Raw genomic sequence first — 18,172 nt, 5'->3', positions numbered from 1 at the left:
AGATTTAGGGCATACATGTACAAATTTGTTACCTGGGTATATTGCAAGATGCTAAGGTTTCATATATGATTGATTCTATCACCCAGGTACCAAGCATAGTACCCACTAGTTAGTTTTTCAACCCTCCCTCCAACCCCAGGTAGTTCCTGGTTTCTAGTGTTACTATCTTCATGTCTAAGTGGACCCAATGTTTAACTCCCACTTATGAGTGAGAACAGGCAGTATTTGGTTTTCTGTTCCTGCGTTAATTCACTTAGAATAATAGTCTCTAGCTGCATCCATGTTGCTGCAAAGGATATGATTTTTTTTACGGCTGCATAGTATTCCATAGTTTATATGTACTACATTTTCTTTATCCAATCCACCATTTATGGACACTTAGGTTGATTCCATGTCTTCGTTATTGTAAATAATGCTGTGATAAACATGTAAGTGCCAGTGACTTTTTGGTAGAATGATTTTATTTTCTTTCTTTCTGTCTTTTTTTTACTTTATTATTTTGAGACAGAGTCTCTCTCTGTCACCCAGGCTGGAGTACAATAGTACTATCTCAGTTCACTGCAACCTCCACCTCCCCAGGTTCAAGCAATTCTCCAGCCTGTCTCCCAAGTAGCTGGGATTACAGGCACTCACCACCAAGCCCAGCTAATTTTCGTGTTTTTAGTAGAGACGGTGTTTCACCTCGTTGGCTAGGCTGGTCTCGAACTCCTGACCTCAGGTGATCCACCCGCCTTGGCGTCCCAAAGTGCTGGGATTGATTTATTTTCTTTTGTATATATACCCAGTAGTAGTATTGCTGGACTGAATGGTAGTTCTGTTTTAAGTTATTTGAGAACTCTCCAAACTGCTTTCCACAGTTTCTGAACTAATTCCAGTTCCCCCTAACAGTGTATAAGCAGTCCGTTTTCTTCATAGCCTCATCAGCGCCTGTTGTTTTTATATTGTAATAAGAACCATTCTGACTGGTGTGAGATGGTGTTTCATTGAGTTTTGATTTGCATTTCTGTAATGATTAGCTGCTTAACCATACAGAAGAATAAAACTAAATGCCTTCCTTTCACCATATAAAAAAATTAACTCAAGATGGATTAAATATTTAAATGTAACTCCTCAGACCACAAGGATTCTAGAAGAAGACCTAGGAACCACCATTCTGGACTTTGGCCTTGCCAAATAAAATATGACTAAGCCCTCAAAAACAATTGCAACAAAAGCAAAAATTTACAAGTGAGATGTAATTAAACAAAAGAGCTTCTGCACAACAAGAAATATCAACAGAGTAAACAGACAGCCTACAGAAAGGGAGAAAACATGCACAAATTATGTATCTGACAAAGGCCTAATATCCAGAATCTATAAGGTAGTGAAACAATTGAACAAGCAAAAAACGAATAACCCCATTAAAAAATGAACAAAAGACATGAACAGACACTTCTCAAAAGAAGACATACAAGTGGCCAACAACATATGAAGAAAATGCTCCAACAAAAATTGATCTTCAATATTTATAAACAAGTTTGGAGAATGTGGCTTATACTTATGGTCAAGTGAGTCATCTGGTCTCAAATGCTGGAATTTGACTTGTTTATTTCATCACATGCCATAGTAAGAAATCATAAGACTCTTCCATGGAGAGTGTAAGGCCTTCATTGATTAACAAAGAGGAGAGCAGAACTGATTTTCTCTACAGGGCAGGATTCCAGCATGGGCAACATAGTAAGAACTCATTTCTGCAATAATTTTTAAAAATACAAATATTAGCCAGGCATGGTGGAAGGCCCCTATAGTCCGAGCTGAGGTAGGAAAATCACTTGAGCCTAGGAGTTCAAGGCTACAGGGAACTAGGATTTCACCACTGCACTCCAGCCTGGGCAACAGAGCAAGACCCCGTCTCAAAAATAACAACAAAATTTTTAAATTAAAGACAGGCTAGCTCCCAGGAAGAAGAAAATGCCATAGTTTACTGGACAGTTTATGCCTCATGGGCAGAGAAGAATGGTCTCTTTAGTGACGACAATTGGAAGAAAGCTTTTCCAGTATTCTTTCTTATTCTCCACAGTTATTTTGCCTGCCCATTTCACTGGAAAAATCAGCTATAGCCAATGTCCACAGAAGTGAGATGTTGAAGAAAATAGTTGAAGTTCTGCCTTTTGATGTTTAAATTCCCACCACCCTTTCTACCCAATCCTGCAGGGCTATAGATTGCAATTTAGAGTCTGTATACTTCTGATGCTGCTCCTTCCTAAAAGTTTGTATATGAAACCACAACACAACTGGTTTTTGGTTGAGTACAAACAAGAAAGAATAATCAGCATATGATTTTTCACTTAAATTTTTTTTTTCTTTTTTTTGAGACAGATCTCGCTTCTGTTGCTCAGGCTGGAGTGCAGTGGTGCGATCTCAGCTCACTGCAACCTCTGCCTCCCGGGTTCAAGCGATTCTCCTGCCTCAGCCTCCTGAGTAGCTGGGACTACAGGTGCCCGGCACCATGCCTGGCTAATTTTTTGTATTTTTAGTAGAGACGGGGTTTCACCATGTTAGCCAGGATGGTCTCGATCTCCTGACCTTGTGATCCGCCCACCTCGGCCTCCCAAAGTGCTGGGATTACAGGCATGAGCCACTGTGCCTGAACTTAAAATATTTAATTGACAAACATCATATATATTCAAGGGGTACAATTAGACAATTATGTATCTTTAGATATAGTCATGTTAGGGGTCACTGTTTCAATATATGAATTTGGAGTGGGAGGGACACAATTTAGTCCATAGCAGTAGTCTTAAGGCAGGATGTTCTAGAAGAAATAAAGAGGAATATGTAATTATGATGAACTTTTGAAGGGGAAGATAACAATCATAATGTTGTATGCATCTAATTACATTGCTTCAAAATATATACAGCAAATGTGAGAGAATAAAGGAAAAAGAGATCCATAATCGTATTTAAGAATGGAAAAAAACAACCTACCTCAGCAATGTAATTTTTCATTTCATCAAAGTATATATTTCTAAAATATTATACCAAAGAGCAACATAATACTAATATAGAGTATTTACCAAAACAAATAATATGGTGAGAAATAAGGCAGTATCAGTAAATTTTAAATGATTGAAATCTTACAGAGAAAAGTGTCTGACAATTGTGGATTTAAATGAGAATCAAATAATAGAAAAATCACTTAAAAATCTCAAAAGATTGGCAAATAAAGTAATGAGATAACTCATTTTGAGCTAAGTGGCATTAAAAATATAGCATATCTAAACTTACGGGATCCCAAAAAGGCAGAACTGAGAGGTAATGCATTTATAGCTTTAAGGTATAAATAAAAATAAAGTTAGTTTGAATGTGGATGATCTAACTCCACCTCCAAAAAGCATATAGATGGTGAGTTAAGCTAAGAGACGCTAGAAAGTAGGAAATAAGTTTTAAGGATAATATTGGCTATCAATGAAATGCAAAATATAATGAAGAAAATCATCAAAGATCAAACTAATATTTTTGATATGTACAATGTATAACAACCTACCAAAACAGGTATCTTATTTCAAAAAAACTGAAAAAACAAATTATCCAAATATTAGTTGAATAAAGGGACACGTATTGTACATATAAGATGGCATATCCTCAACCAATTAATGGCAATAAATACGGATAAAATTTTATGAATAATAAATTTTCTCAAGTAAATAGAAAAGTAAATCTGAATCACCATTGAACCATTGGCATAGTTGAGTCTATAATTAAAACACTTTCCTCCAAAACAAACAAAAATTCTAGACCCACATGATTTCCATAAAATTGGCTCCAAAATATTTAATGCTTGTAATAAGTTACTTTAGATAATACAAAAGGAGGGGCTAATTCTCACCTTGTTTTATGATTTGAGATTTATGTTAACAAAAAGAATTCTGCAATATATCAAAATGGATGACATGGTGAACACATAGAAATTATTCTAGGAATACAAGATGAATTTTATATTTGAAAATCAATCATTATAATCTACTTTATTAAAAAATATATACAGAAAGATACATTTGTTAAATTTAGAACCTACTCATGACAAAAAAAAGAAAGATTGAATACTCCCAACAAACTTAATGTAAAAAGAGACACCTTCAAGAAATGTTTGCCCATTCTAAGATCATGAAGCTATTCTATCCTCTAACACAAGCCTGATTGATTTGCCTTTCAATTGTAGATGTATAACCCACATTAAAGAAATGTGTTTGGTGTAAAATGGGGGACAGAATCAGTTACCTCACATTGGATAGGTAATTGCTTCATAACAATTTATTTAAAAGATTAGTTTTCCTCCAAAGAAATACAGTTGTGCCTTTGTTATAGAGATCAACTTGCCATATTGCTGGCCTCTTTCTGGAATCTTTTTATGACCATTGGTGTTTTGTATGTCCTTTCACCAACACCATGTTGTCGTAATGATTCTACCTTAATAGCGAAACATCGAAAATGGTAGTGTAAACCCTACTAGTCTGTTATTCTTCAAGACTGTTTCAGGTATTCCAAGTCCTCTGCATTTCCATTTTAAAATCAGCTTGTCAATTTCAACAAAACTGTTTGAGTGTTATTGCTTTTTATGGAAACTTTAGATCAATTTCAGGGAGATTAGTATCAACAATATTGAGGCATTTTATCCTTCAAATACGTAAACATATTGTGGAATATCCATATCCTGTAGTGCACTATGCAGAAATTAAAAGAAGTACAGTTACACTCAAAATTAATGAATTTCCAAAACTATATTTTTAGAAAAACTAGCCAGAAATAAAATAATACTTAATGGTGCCATTTTTATGAAGCTAAAGTGCAAGTAAAGATAAACCACTGTAGTGAGATCAAAATAAAGATTATATTTTATGGGGAGGTAATGCCTGGAAACTTGCTGAAAAGAACCTCCTGAGTGATGAAAGTATTTTGTATCTAGTACAAAGTAGTAGTTATATAGGGTCATGTGACACACACACATGCGTACACACAAGTACACACATATGCACTTTCCCAATACATGTGTATATATGTGTTTTCACATAAGTATACATAAATTATATGTACATGAATGTGTATAATGTGTACAGAAATACACATAAATATATATACACACATTGATATGTATATGAAACTGTATCAAATCCAAAACATTATTTAAAAGGTATGAAAGCACCACACAAAACAAGCTTTTAAATAATTCCAAAGGACAATAATCAAAAGAGATAAAAATGTTTTAATTTCAACTGTAAAAGGCAAAGATCATTGGATTACATTTTCTCTACAAGTTTCAAACCCATTTGTAAAACCACAGGAATTTTAACCCCTAAAGGGTAAGAGAGAGACCAAAAAATAACAACCATAGGTCAATTTATGTATCAATATTAATATAAAGCAGCAAAATATTCTTTAAATAGAAATCCATATGTATTTGGTTTCTATTACTTAAGATGAAACAAAATCTTAGTAGCATTATATAATGATCCTGAACATATAGTAGGTATATACTAAAAATCTACTGAAATAGAGTGCAAACAGTGAAAAGCTTTGAATATAGGCAAAAGAGATTATTGAGTGCTCTTTCAATGCTATTCTGGGCTTGACTTTCAATTGACTGGGCTGTTTGCAATTATTTGGTGGCAGAGATTAATGTGCAGATTTTTGTCTGGTAGAGATGCAAATAATTTCTCTCTGGTGGACTAGATAACCCACATATTATTTATTATTCTCTAAAACACTAATCAGTTTTGTATCTAAAACCTACAACTCTATCCTAACATGTTTATTAATATACTCCTAGATTCTCAAATGTTCTTTGATATGGTTTGGCTGTGTCCCCACCCAAACCTCATCTTGAATTGTAGCTCCTGTAATTCCCATGTGTCATGGGAGGGAACCAGTGAGAAAATTGAATCATGGGGGTGAGTCTTTCCCAAAGGGGAGATCCCATGCACACATTCTCTAGCCTGCCACCATGTAGGATGTGCCTTTACTCTTCTTTCCTCTTCCACTATGATTGTGATGCTTCCCCAGCCATGTGAAACCATGAAACTGTGAGTCCATTAAACCTCTTTTTCTTTATAAATTACCCAGTCTTGGGTGTGTCTTTACTAGCAGCATGAGAGCAGACTAATACACTCTTTGAATTGGTGTGAACATCTTACTAGTTCCTTGACTAAATAATGAGTTGAACAAAACATAACATGTGTTCATTAAAGAAAAAAAAAGGCATAGATAGAATGTTGACACATAAAATTAGAGACAAGAGTGTTTTTTTAAAAAAACTTATATGGAATGTACATTATAGAGAATACTCACATGTTATGCAAAAAAACAGTCTCAACAAATACCCACCTGTTTACAAATTTCTCAGTCTGGTGATTGGCATATAAGCAGCGTAATAAAGGCTTGTTGCTGTTATTATTTGAAAACTATGGTTCTAAACAGTTATACTCACCAAAAGAAGATTGTCTGCTTTGTTGAAATTTTTTTGTCCCTAAATATACATTTTTTTAAATTCAGTGTTAAATATAGTTTTGCTTTATTGTCACTTGGCTTTCAAATTGAGATAATAATAACAAGGGTCTGTAGGAAATTCTCTTACTGCTTTCCATAGCTTTAAAAAAACTTTCTATGCTAGTCTGGACTGAACTGTGTCCCCGCTGAATTCATATGTTGAAGCCTTAACCTCCAATGTGACTATATTCAGAGACAGGACCTGAAAAGAGGTAATGAAGGGTAAATAGGTCATGGTGGAGGGGGCGGGAGGTGGGGTTCTAATTCAATAGGACTGCTGTCCATAGAAGAGGAGGAGGAGACACCAGAGATAAGGCTCTCCATGTGCACACAGAGGAAAGGCCAGCAAGAAGGCACTCTAGTACAAGCCAAAAAGTTTTCAGCAGATGCCAACCAACCTTGCCAGCACCCTGATCTTAGACTTCTAGAACTGCGAAATTCCACAGAACTGCAAGGAAATAAATTTCTCTTGATTAAACCATCAAGTCTTTGGCATTTTGTTGTGGCAGGCCAAACTGATTAAGAGAAATCCAAAGCGAGATGATCACAAACAAAATGTGAAGAAATGTCATCTCAAATGTAAAACCATGTCTTTGATCCTATAATGATCAAAGACATTTGAAAGCGTCTTTGAAAGGAAATACAGGCCAGGCGCGGTGGCTCAAGCCTGTAATCCCAGCACTTTGGGAGGCCGAGGCGGGTGGATCACGAGGTCAGGAGATCGAGACCATCCTGGCTAACATGGTGAAACCCCGTCTCTACTAAAAATACAAAAAACTAGCCGGGCGTGGTGGCGGGCGCCTGTAGTCCCAGCTACTCGGAGGCTGAGGCAGGAGAATGGCGTGAACCTGGGAGGCGGAGCTTGCAGTGAGCCGAGATCGCGCCACTGCACTCCAGCCTGGGTGACACAGCGCGAGACTCCGTCTCAAAAAAAAAAAAAAAAAAAAAAAAAGAAAGGAAATACAATAAATGGAAAGATCCAAATATATGTACTAGTAAGAATACAAGGAAGGCAAGAGCAACTGAACATGAAGGAAAAAAAGAACCCTGCTTTTATACAAATGCCTAAAGTGAAATCATTGGATGTTGTTGTCTCCATCTTAGTGAATTATAAGAGATGACAGGAAACAGGAGAAAAAGAGAAAAGTATAAAGATGCATTTATTGGTCAATAAGCCTTTTCTATAATATCTCAAAAACAAGGTGGTTTAAAATAACAGTACCAGTATTAATATACTACTACAGTATTTAGCCTTTTGAAATTTAGCTGAATCCTTCAATTTATTCCCTGTAGAATCATTCTCTCTCCTTTTCCCCCTTCTTCTCCTTCTTCTTTTCCTTCTCCTTTTCATTCCTTTCTTCCTTCTCCTCCTTGTCCTTCTTCTTCTTCTTCTTCCTAACACTGTCTCTCTGAAAGCAGATGAAACATTAACATGTGGAAATTTGATAAATGGAGTATTTATTCATGTCATGCAAAATGTAGAGCCTTTACAGTACCTCCATGCAAGTATTAAAGAACCTTAATTGGTACCAAGTGTTGATGGAGGGAAAGGAGTCATTTTGTCAGAGTCACAGACAGAAGGTAGACCTCCCGTCAAGGGTTCAAAGAGACATAAGCATCATTGCAATGATGTAATAAATACTTCAGTTTCATTCACATCTCGTTCTCTTCTCTCCATTAGAATTAATCAAGACAAAACTTGAGGGCAAAGCATCCCTCTGACATAATCCATTTGTGTCATCTTTTTTGGGGTAGAGGGCAAGGTAGAAAATGATGGAAAATTGACTTACAGAGGCAAACAGAAGAAACCAAAATGTATACCTAGAAACCTATCATGAAGTATATTCATCAAAATGTTATTAGATATATTTGAAGGGGTAGCAGGGTATGTGAATTTTTCCCAAAATTCGTGTTATAGTGTGATCAAAATGCACTATAATAAACATCTTACTCTTACAAAAACAGAAATTATAAAGGTATTTTAGTTTTCCCAATAAAATTGAAACAATTGAAAAGTCAGAATTCTTATTAACAGTCATTATTACCATAATATTAATTAATTCAATGGGTTAACTTATGAGTTTATAAATACATGTATGAAATGGTTATATAAAATATTATCTTTGAAGAATCAACTTTTAAATTTTTAATTGTATTATGGGTACACAGTAGTCATATGTTTTTATTGGGGAGATGTGATGTTTTGGTACAGGCATACAATGTGTAATGATTAAATTAGGATAATTGGAATATCCATCGCCTCAAGCCTTTATCGTTTCTTTGTGTTAGGAGCATTCCAATTCCACTCAGATATTTCAACACATACAGTAAGTGTTGCTAACTGAAGTAACACTATTTTCCTAGAAATACTAGACCTTATTCTATTTAATTGAGTTTTTCTACCGTTAAACCATCTCAACTTTATCCCCCACTTTGTACTACCCTTCCCAGCCTCTGGTAATGACCAAATTTCATAACTTGACACTATGTTTTTCTATGCATTTATCTTTAAATATTATCTTTTGTGAATATAAATATGACTGTAATTGTTGTTAGACATAACTAACAAATTCCTGGGGCAATATTTTTTTCTTTGAGACCACCAAATGAGTCATCTATTTACATACTAGTAAAACTTCAGATTTTATTTTTCATAATTTTCTTATATTTATAATGAATTAGGCCAACATGGATGCCACTTTTGGGGATAACAGATGCCCCTATTCCATTTTATCATGTGACTCTTTAATAATTGCATTGTTCTCCAAGTAAACAAAATAATCTCCCAAAACGTGTACATCTATTTTTTTTTTCTCAGCACCCCAGAACCATAAGTCTGGAATCTCTTGCAGTTATTTTAGCTCAATTATTGAGCCTTAGTATGGGGATCCCTTATGATGACATTAACCAATGCCAGTGCTCAGCAGCTGTCTGCATTATGAATCCAGAAGCAATGTAAGATTTCTGACTTATACTTTACATATATAGTTTAATGTAATTTTAATGTATTTAGTTGAAGAAAGTTTAAGTTGTTAAAATAAATAATAATGGCTATCAGCTGTGACCGAGGACTCCAGGACCAAAATGTGTATTCCAACGCCCATGATGCATATTTATCTCAATATCACTTGTAATCAAATGTCACACTGGCTTTCTCACATGTGATCGATCACTACATTTATCAATATGTTTACTTGTATAATTTTACAATTTGATGCATGATTTGATAAGTCAAATGCAAGCTTGAGATCACTACACGAAACATATTTATTAGTATGAACTTGTCTGCATGACTGTCCTTCACCCTGCCTTGGTTCAACCTAAAGTCTCAGCATCTGTTCATTTCAGAGATGCTGCTGTTCAGCTTTTTCTTTGTCATGAGAGAAAGTCTTTTGCAGTATTCTAATCAGGCCTTAACGATCTAGTGATTTTTTTTTTTCTGATATCAACATTATTCTTATAGTACATTATGAATTTTTGTAGAAATAGGATCAAATAGCCAGGGGATTTAAGGAAACCAGGCAGTAACTGGAGCCAGACTCTTGTCTTTCTGATGGATATTCTTGGAGGCATTCTTTGTTTCTCAGATGTGTTAAAAAATCAAGCCTCATCGCCTGCAGCAGGAAACATCTCACTGTCTTCATTCCCTCACTCCTGCTCCCTAAAATATTTGTGCTTAAGTTCTTGTCTCAGGCTCCTATTTTTGGGGGTGGCAGGGGTGGGGAACCTGTCCTAAAATAGTTACCCCAGAATGACTTTAGAAAACAAACCTTTATGAAAGGATTGTCACGGTCTGATACATGATCTGATAACAACAAGGGCACCTTTGCCAAAAGATAATGTGAAAAGTGCACTGCAGCAGGTCCAGGCTGTGGTGCAAGATGCCTTGTCTTTGGTTCTTGTGATTATTTCAATACAATGATACTAAGGATATTCCTGGTAGATTACATACATGTGGAATCTCTGGCAAGTATCAGTAGGAGATTTGCAGTGCAGACCTATAGTTCTGCTATAGCTTCCGATGGGCTACTGGGCTCTTGTAGCCTTGAGCATGCATCCAGGAAATAGTAAGTTGCTATGTTATTGAAGTTCACTATGTTTATCATAAATGGGGTGTTTTAGAGCCACAAAAAATATGTATAAGCTTAATCTATCTGATGACCAAAATGGTAAATCTGGGAGCTGGCTAGAGGAGGTCCAGATAGTACAAGTAAATGAGGGAACAGGGATCCCAGATTCTCATGTCACCTACATCTATTTCACCAATATTTCTCAGTCACTACACACTAATAGCCTCGTAGGGATTTTCTAAAACTGATTGATGGAGGGAAAAAACAAACAAACCTCAGTCTATTTTCAATATGTTAGTTGAATTGTTTTTTAAAAGTCAGTTTCATATAGAATCCTATTAGATTTAGACCTAAAGACTGTGAGGATGGTAAATGTCCCCATGCCCCATGGGCATATTTGCAAACAATATGTCGTATTTTCCACCTTGTATGAGAGAAGTGTCAGAGATTGGAATCTACACAGATTCCTATGTTGTGGCAAATAACTTGAATACTTGGTCAATGATCTAGATGCTGTAAAACTGGACATTTAAAGACAAGAAAGTGTGGGGAAGAAGTATGTGGATTTATTTAGAATGGGCACAACACATTCAGATGTTTATTTTCAAGTTCCACCAGAAAAGTGTTTACTTCAAAAGAAGCATTCAAGGACCGGGTTTTTGACATCTATGATGGTCAGCCTTTTTCCTAGCACACCCTAAAAGAAGTCTTAAAATGAAAGGCATGCACTCCTTCCCTAGGAGCAAACTTCAGCCACCTTAGTGAAACACCAGATTCCTGACCAACTAGGGGAAATTTTGTAAGTATTCTGTACATTTTTCTGTGGGCCCAGCAGAAAGAAGTCATTATTGCCATCTCAATAATACATGCTGACATTGACTTTTCCACCTCCTCTCTTTCTTCATCCTTACACCCTTATTCCTGCTTCCTAGAATCACCTCCCACATAAAATTCCTACAGTCAAGTTCGTGCTTTAGAGTGTTTTCTCATGGCCAATCCAAACAAACACAGATGACATTTATATCGTTTGTATTAATAATGTTGAGTATTATTTATTAAACTTTTATTTATCTCAACCACAATATAGTTGTTTACAATGATGATAATGATATATTGCTCATCATGTTGATTATAATGACTGCAATAGTTGTGATGGTAAAAAAAAATGATGGGAAGGATAAGAAAATCACAAATATAAGAAATTCTTTGGGCTCTCCACATCCTCATGCATAATGTCAAAGTATTCTCTGTTCAATTTTGAAACAGGTAATTTTGTTAGGATGCCTGATGAGTTATTCCCATCATGGTTGGAGCCCGTTCCTTAGTTTTTTATTTTCCTTTGGAAATAGATTTCTTATTTTTTTCTAATTGCACCATGTTTATAAGACTATGAAATTTGCAATTGTTTGTGACAAGTATATAGAAATGATTTTGATTAACTTTTATTGAGCTTGTATCCTGAAGCTTTGCTACACTAACATATTCATTCTGGAACTTCTAATTTAGTCTCATGAGAATTGTATTCATATGTAATTATATATTATAAATACATCTTCCTTTTTGATCTTTATATTTTTAAAACGTCTGTATCTTGCCTTATCACAGTGCTTTGGGCCTCGAGTATTATTTAAAACTGAAGTTTGATGTGTGGCTGTCTTTGCTTCACTCTGATTTAAGGGCAAGACTTGTAACTTTTCACCAATAAATACATTAACTGAAGGTTTTACAGAGAGACTTGTAATCAGATTGAGAAAGCTTCGTAACCCTCATTTATCAGAGTTTTCATTATGAATATATTTTATCAAATATTGAGATGCTCATGTGTTTCTTCGACTTTATTCTGTTGATACACTGAAATGTATTTTATTCATTTTTAGTTGTTTAAATAATCTTGCTTTTCTGGGATAAACTGCATCGAGGAATGATGAATTATCCTTTTAATGTATTGATCCTTTGTGTAGATGCATTTCCCCCCTAATATTGGCAAGGTTTATTTGCCTGTATATTAATGAGTGACACAGATCTTTAGTAGTAATTCTCTTGCAATTCCTTTGACTGGTTTTAGTATCACAGTTACATTGGTTTCACATAACTTTCTAAAAGAGATTTTGTACTATTGGTATTATTTCTTTCTAAATTGTTTTATAGCATGTATCATTGGAGCTGTCTGGACCTGGATAACTCTTTTTGGAAAGGTGTTTAACTGGTCATTTTTGAGATATTGGGCTATTTAGATTTTGGTTAGTTTTCTTCTTCTTCTTTTTATTATTATTATTATTATACTTTAAGTTCTAGGGTATATGTGCATAACATGCAGGTTTGTTACATATGTATACATGTGCCATGTTGGTGTGCTGCACCCATCAACTCGTCAGCATCCATCAACTCGTCATTTACATCAGGTATAACTCCCAATGCAATCCCTTCCCCCTCTCCCCACCCCATGATAGGCCCTGGTGTGTGATGTTCCCCTTCCTGAGTCCAGGTGATCTCATTGTTCAGTTCCCACCTATGAGTGAGAACATGCGGCGTTTGGTTTTCTGTTCTTCGATAGTTTGCTGAGAATGATGGTTTCCAGCTGCATCCATGTCCCTACAAAGGACACAAACTCATCCTTTTTTATGGCTGCATAGTATTCCATGGTGTATATGTGCCACATTTTCTTAATCCAGTCTGTCACTGATGGATATTTGGGTTGATTCCAAGTCTTTGCTATTGTGAATAGTGCCGCAATAAACATACGTGTGCATGTGTCTTCATAGCAGCATGATTTATAATCCTTTGGGTATATCCCCAGTAATGGGATGGCTCGGTCATATGGTACTTCTAGTTCTAGAACCTTGAGGAATCGCCATACTGTTTTCCATAATGGTTGAACTAGTTTACAATCCCAACAACAGTGTAAAAGTGTTCCTATTTCTCCACATCCTCTCCAGCACCTGTTGTTTCCTGACTTTTTAATGATTGCCATTCTAACTGGTGTGAGACGGTATCTCATTGTGGTTTTGATTTGCATTTCTCTGATGGCCAGTGATGATGAGCATTCTTTCATGTGTCTGTTGGCTGTATGAATGTCTTCTTTTGAGAAGTGTCTGTTCATATACTTTGCCCACTTTTTGATGGGGTTGTTTATTTCTTTCTTGTAAATTTGTCTGAGTGCTTTGTAGGTTCTGGATATTAGCCCTTTGTCAGATGAGTAGATTGCAAAAATTTTCTCCCATTCTGTAGGTTGCCTGTTCACTCTGATGCTAGTTTCTTTTGCTGTGCAGAAGCTCTTTAGTTTAATTAGATCCCGTTGGTCAATTTTGGCTTTTGTTGCCGTTGTTTTGGTGTTTTAGACATGAAGTCCTTGCCCATGCCTATGTCCTGAATGGTATTACCTAGGTTTTCTTCTAGGATTTTTATGGTATTAGGTCTAACATTTAAGTCTCTAATCCATCTTGAATTAATTTTTGTATAAGGAGTAAGGAAAGGATCCAGTTTCAGCTTTCTACTTATGGCTAGTCAATTTTCCCAGCACCATTTATTAAATAGGGAATTCTTTCCCCATTTCTTGTTTTTCTCAGGTTTGTCAAAGATCAGATGGCTGTAGATGTGTGGTATTATTTCTGAGGACTCTGTTCTGTTCTATTGGTCTATATCTCTGTTTTGGTACCAGTACCATGCTGTTGTGGTTACTGTAGCCTTGTAGTATAGTTTGAAGTCAGGTAGCATGATGCCTCCAGCTTTGTTCTTTTGACTTAGGATGGTCTTGGCCATGCAGGCTCTTTTTGGGTTGCATATGAACTTTAAAGCAGTTTTTTCCAATTCTGTGAAGAAACTCATTGGTAGCTTGATGGGGATGGCATTGAATCTATAAATTACCTTGGGCAGTATGGCCATTTTCATGATATTGATTCTTCCTATCCATGAGCATGGTATGTTCTTCCATTTGTTTGTGTCCTCTTTTATTTCACTGAGCAGTGGTTTGTAGTTCTCCTTGAAGAGGTCCTTTGCATCCCTTGTAAGTTGGATTCCTAGGTATTTTATTCTTTTTGAAGCAATTGTGAATGGAAGTTCATTCATGGTTTGACTCTGTTTGTCTGTTACTGGTGTATAAGAATGCTTGTGATTTTTGCACATTGATTTTTGTATCCTGAGACTTTGCTGAAGTTTCTTATCAGCTTAAGGAGATTTTGGGCTGAGACAATGGGATTTTCTAAATATACAGTCATGTCATCTGCAAACAGGGACAGTTTGACTTCTTCTTTTCCTAACTGAATACCCTTGATTTCTTTCTCTTGCCTGATTGCCCTACCCAGAACTTCCAACACTGTGTTGAATAGGAGTGGTGACAGAGGGCATCCCTGTCTTGTGCCAGTTTTCAAAGGGAATTTTTCTAGTTTTTGCCCATTCAGTATGATATTGGCTGTGGGTTTGTCATAAACAGCTCTTATTATTTTGAGATATGTTCCATCAATACCAAATTTATTGAGCATTTTTAGCATGAAGGGCTGTTGAATTTTGTCAAAGGCCTTTTCTGCATCTATTGAGATAATCATGTGGTTTTTGTCTTTGGTTCTTTTTATATGCTGGATTACATTTATTGATTTGCGTATGTTGAACCAGCCTTGCATCCCAGGGATGAAGCCCACATGATCATGGTGGATAAGCTTTTTGATGTGCTGCTGGATTCAGTTTGCCAGTATTTTATTGAGGATTTTTGCATCGATGTTCATCAGGGATATTGGTCTAAAATTCTCTTTTTTTGTTATGTCTCTGCCAGGCTTTGGTATCAGGATGATGTTGGCCTCATAAAATGAGTTAGGGAGAATTCCCTCTTTTTCTATTGATTGGAATAGTTTCAGAAGGAATGGTACCAGCTCCTCCTCATACCTCTGGTAGAATTCAACTGTGAATCCATCTGGTCCTGGACTTTTTTTAGTTGGTAGGCTATTAATTATTGCCTCAATTTCAGAGCCTGCTATTGGTCTATTCAGGGATTCAGCTTCTTCCTGGTTTAGTCTTGGGAGAGTGTAAGTGTCCAGGAAATTATCCATTTCTTCTAGATTTTCTAGTTTATTTGCATAGAGGTGTTTATAGTATTCTCTGATGGTAGTTTGTATTTCTGTGGGGTCGGTGGTGATATCCCCTTTATCATTTTTTATTGCATCTATTTGATTCTTCTCTCTTTTCTTCTTTATTAGTCTTGCTAGTGGTCTATCTATTTTGTTGATCTTTTCTAAAAACCAACTCCTGGATTCATTGATTTTTTGGAGGGTTTTTTGCATCTCTATCTCCTTCAGTTCTGCTCTGATCTTAGTTATTTCTTGCCTTCTGCTAGTCTTTGAATGTGTTTGCTCTTGCTTCTCTAGTTCTTTTAATTGTGATGTTAGAGTGTCGATTAAAATATTTCCAGCTTTCTCTTGTGGGCATTTAGTGCTATAAATTTCCCTCTACACCCTGCTTTAAAAGTGTCCCAGAGATTCTGGTATGTTGTATCTTTGTTCTCATTGGTTTCAAAGAACATCTTTATTTCTGTCTTCATTTTGTTATGTACTCAGTAGTCATTCAGGAGCAGGTTATTCAGTTTCCATGTAGTTGAGCGGTTTTGATTGAGTTTCTTAGTCCTGAGTTCTAGTTTGATTGCACTCTGGTCTGAGTGACAGTTTGTTTTAATTTCTGTTCTTGTACATTTGCTGAGGAGTGCTTTACTTCCAATTATGTGGTCAGTTTTGGAATAAGTGTGATGTGGTGCTGAGTAGAAAGTATATTCTGTTGATTTGGGGTGGAGAGTTCTGTAGATGTCTATTAGGTCTGCTTGCTGCAGAGATGAGTTCAATTCCTGGATATCCTTGTTAACTTTCTGTCTCGTTGATCTCTCTAATGTTAACATTGGGGTGTTGAAGTCTCCCATTATTATTGTATGGGAGTCTAAGTCTCTTTGTAAGTCTCTAAGGACTTGCTTTATGAATCTGGGTGCTCCTGTATTGGGTGCATATATATTTTGGATAGTTAGATCTTCCTGTTGAATTGATTCCTTTACCATTATGTAATGGCCTTCTTTGTCTCTTTTGAACTTTGATGGTTTAAAGTCTGTTTTATCAGAGACTAGTATTGCAACCCCTGCTTTTTTTTGTTCTCCATTTGCTTGGTAGATCTTCCTCCATCCCTTTATTTTGAGCCTATGTATGTCTCTGCATGTGAGATAGGTTTCTTGAATACAGCAAACTGATGGGTCTTGACTCTATCCAGTTTGCCAGTCTGTGTCTTTTAATTGGACCATTTAGTCCATTTACATTTAAGGTTAATATTGTTATGTGTGAATTTGATCCTGCCATTATGATATTAACTGGTTTTTTTGCTCATTAGTTGATACAGTTTCTTCCTAGCCTCGATGGTCTTTACATTTTGGCATGTTTTTGCAATGGCTGGTACCAGTTGTTCCTTTCCATGTTTAGTGCTTCCTTCAGGGTCTCTTGTAAGGCAGGCCTGGTGGTGACACAATCTCTAAGCATTTGCTTATCTGTAAAGGATTTCATTTCTCCTTCACTTATGAAACTTAGTTTGGCTGGATATGAAATTCTGGGTTTAAAATTCTTTTCTTTAAGAATGTTGAATATTGGCCCCCACTCTCTTCTGGCTTGGAGAGTTTCTGCCGAGAGATCCACTGTTAGTCTGATGGGCTTCTCTTTGTGGGTAACCCGACCTTACTCTCTGGCTGCCCTTAAGATTTTTTCCTTCATTTCAACTTTAGTGAATCTGGCAATTATGTGTCTTGGAGTTGCTCTTCTCGATGAGTATCTTTGTGGCATTCTCTGTATTTCCTAAATTTGAATGTTGGCCTGCCCTACTAGGTTGGGGAAGTTCTCCTGGATGATATCCTGAAGAGTGTTTTCCAACTTGGTTCCATTTTCCCCCTCACTTTCAGGCACCCCAATCAGACGTAGATTTGGTCTTTTTACATAATCCCATACTTCTTGCAGGCTTTGTTCATTTCTTTTTCTTCTTTTTTCTTTAGATTTCTCTTCTTGCTTCATTTCATTCATTTGATCCTCAATCGCTGATACTTTTTATTCCAGTTGATCGAGTCGGTTACTGAAGCTTGTGTATTTGTCACGTATTTCTCGTGTCATGGTTTTCATCTCTGTCAGTTCATTTATAGCCTTCTCTGCATTAATTATTCTAGTTATCAATTCTTCCACTTTTTTTTCAAGATTTTTAGTTTCTTTGCGCTGGGTACGTAATTCCTCCTTTAGCTCTGAGAAGTTTGATGGACTGGAACCTTCTTCTCTCATCTCGTCAAAGTCATGCTCCATCCAGCTTTGATCCGTTGCTGGCGATGAGCTGTGTTTCTTTGCAGGGGAGATGCGCTCTTATTTTTTGAATTTCCAGCTTTTCTGCTCTGCTTTTCCCCCATCTTTGTGGTTTTATCTGCCTCTGGTCTTTGATGGTGGTGACGTACTGATGAGGTTTTGGTGTGGGTATCCTTCCTGTTTTTTAGTTTTCCTTCTAACAGTCAGGACCCTCAGCTGTAGGTCTGTTGGAGATTGCTTGAGGTCCACTCCAGACCCTGTTTGCCTGGGTATCAGCAGTAGAGG

The 18,172-nt window shown here is 36.3% G+C and overlaps 1 protein-coding gene across 1 annotated transcript in view; it reads left to right on the top strand.

Moving 5' to 3' along the window:
* The window catches only part of LOC102125672 (disintegrin and metalloproteinase domain-containing protein 2-like), a 121,693-nt gene that overhangs the window by 67,895 nt on the left and 35,626 nt on the right, over positions 1 to 18,172 (top strand). Inside the window, exon 11 of the mRNA XM_045398178.2 lies at positions 9,341 to 9,477. Within this exon, the coding sequence (XP_045254113.2) occupies positions 9,341 to 9,477 (137 nt within the window). The remainder of the gene's footprint in view (positions 1 to 9,340; positions 9,478 to 18,172) is intronic.

This window comes from Macaca fascicularis, chromosome 8, assembly GCF_037993035.2.
Source record: "Macaca fascicularis isolate 582-1 chromosome 8, T2T-MFA8v1.1".
NCBI classification, from domain to species: Eukaryota; Metazoa; Chordata; class Mammalia; order Primates; family Cercopithecidae; genus Macaca; species Macaca fascicularis.
The sequence above is the reverse complement of the archived record's forward strand: the minus strand, read 5'-3'. Positions and strand labels throughout refer to the sequence as shown.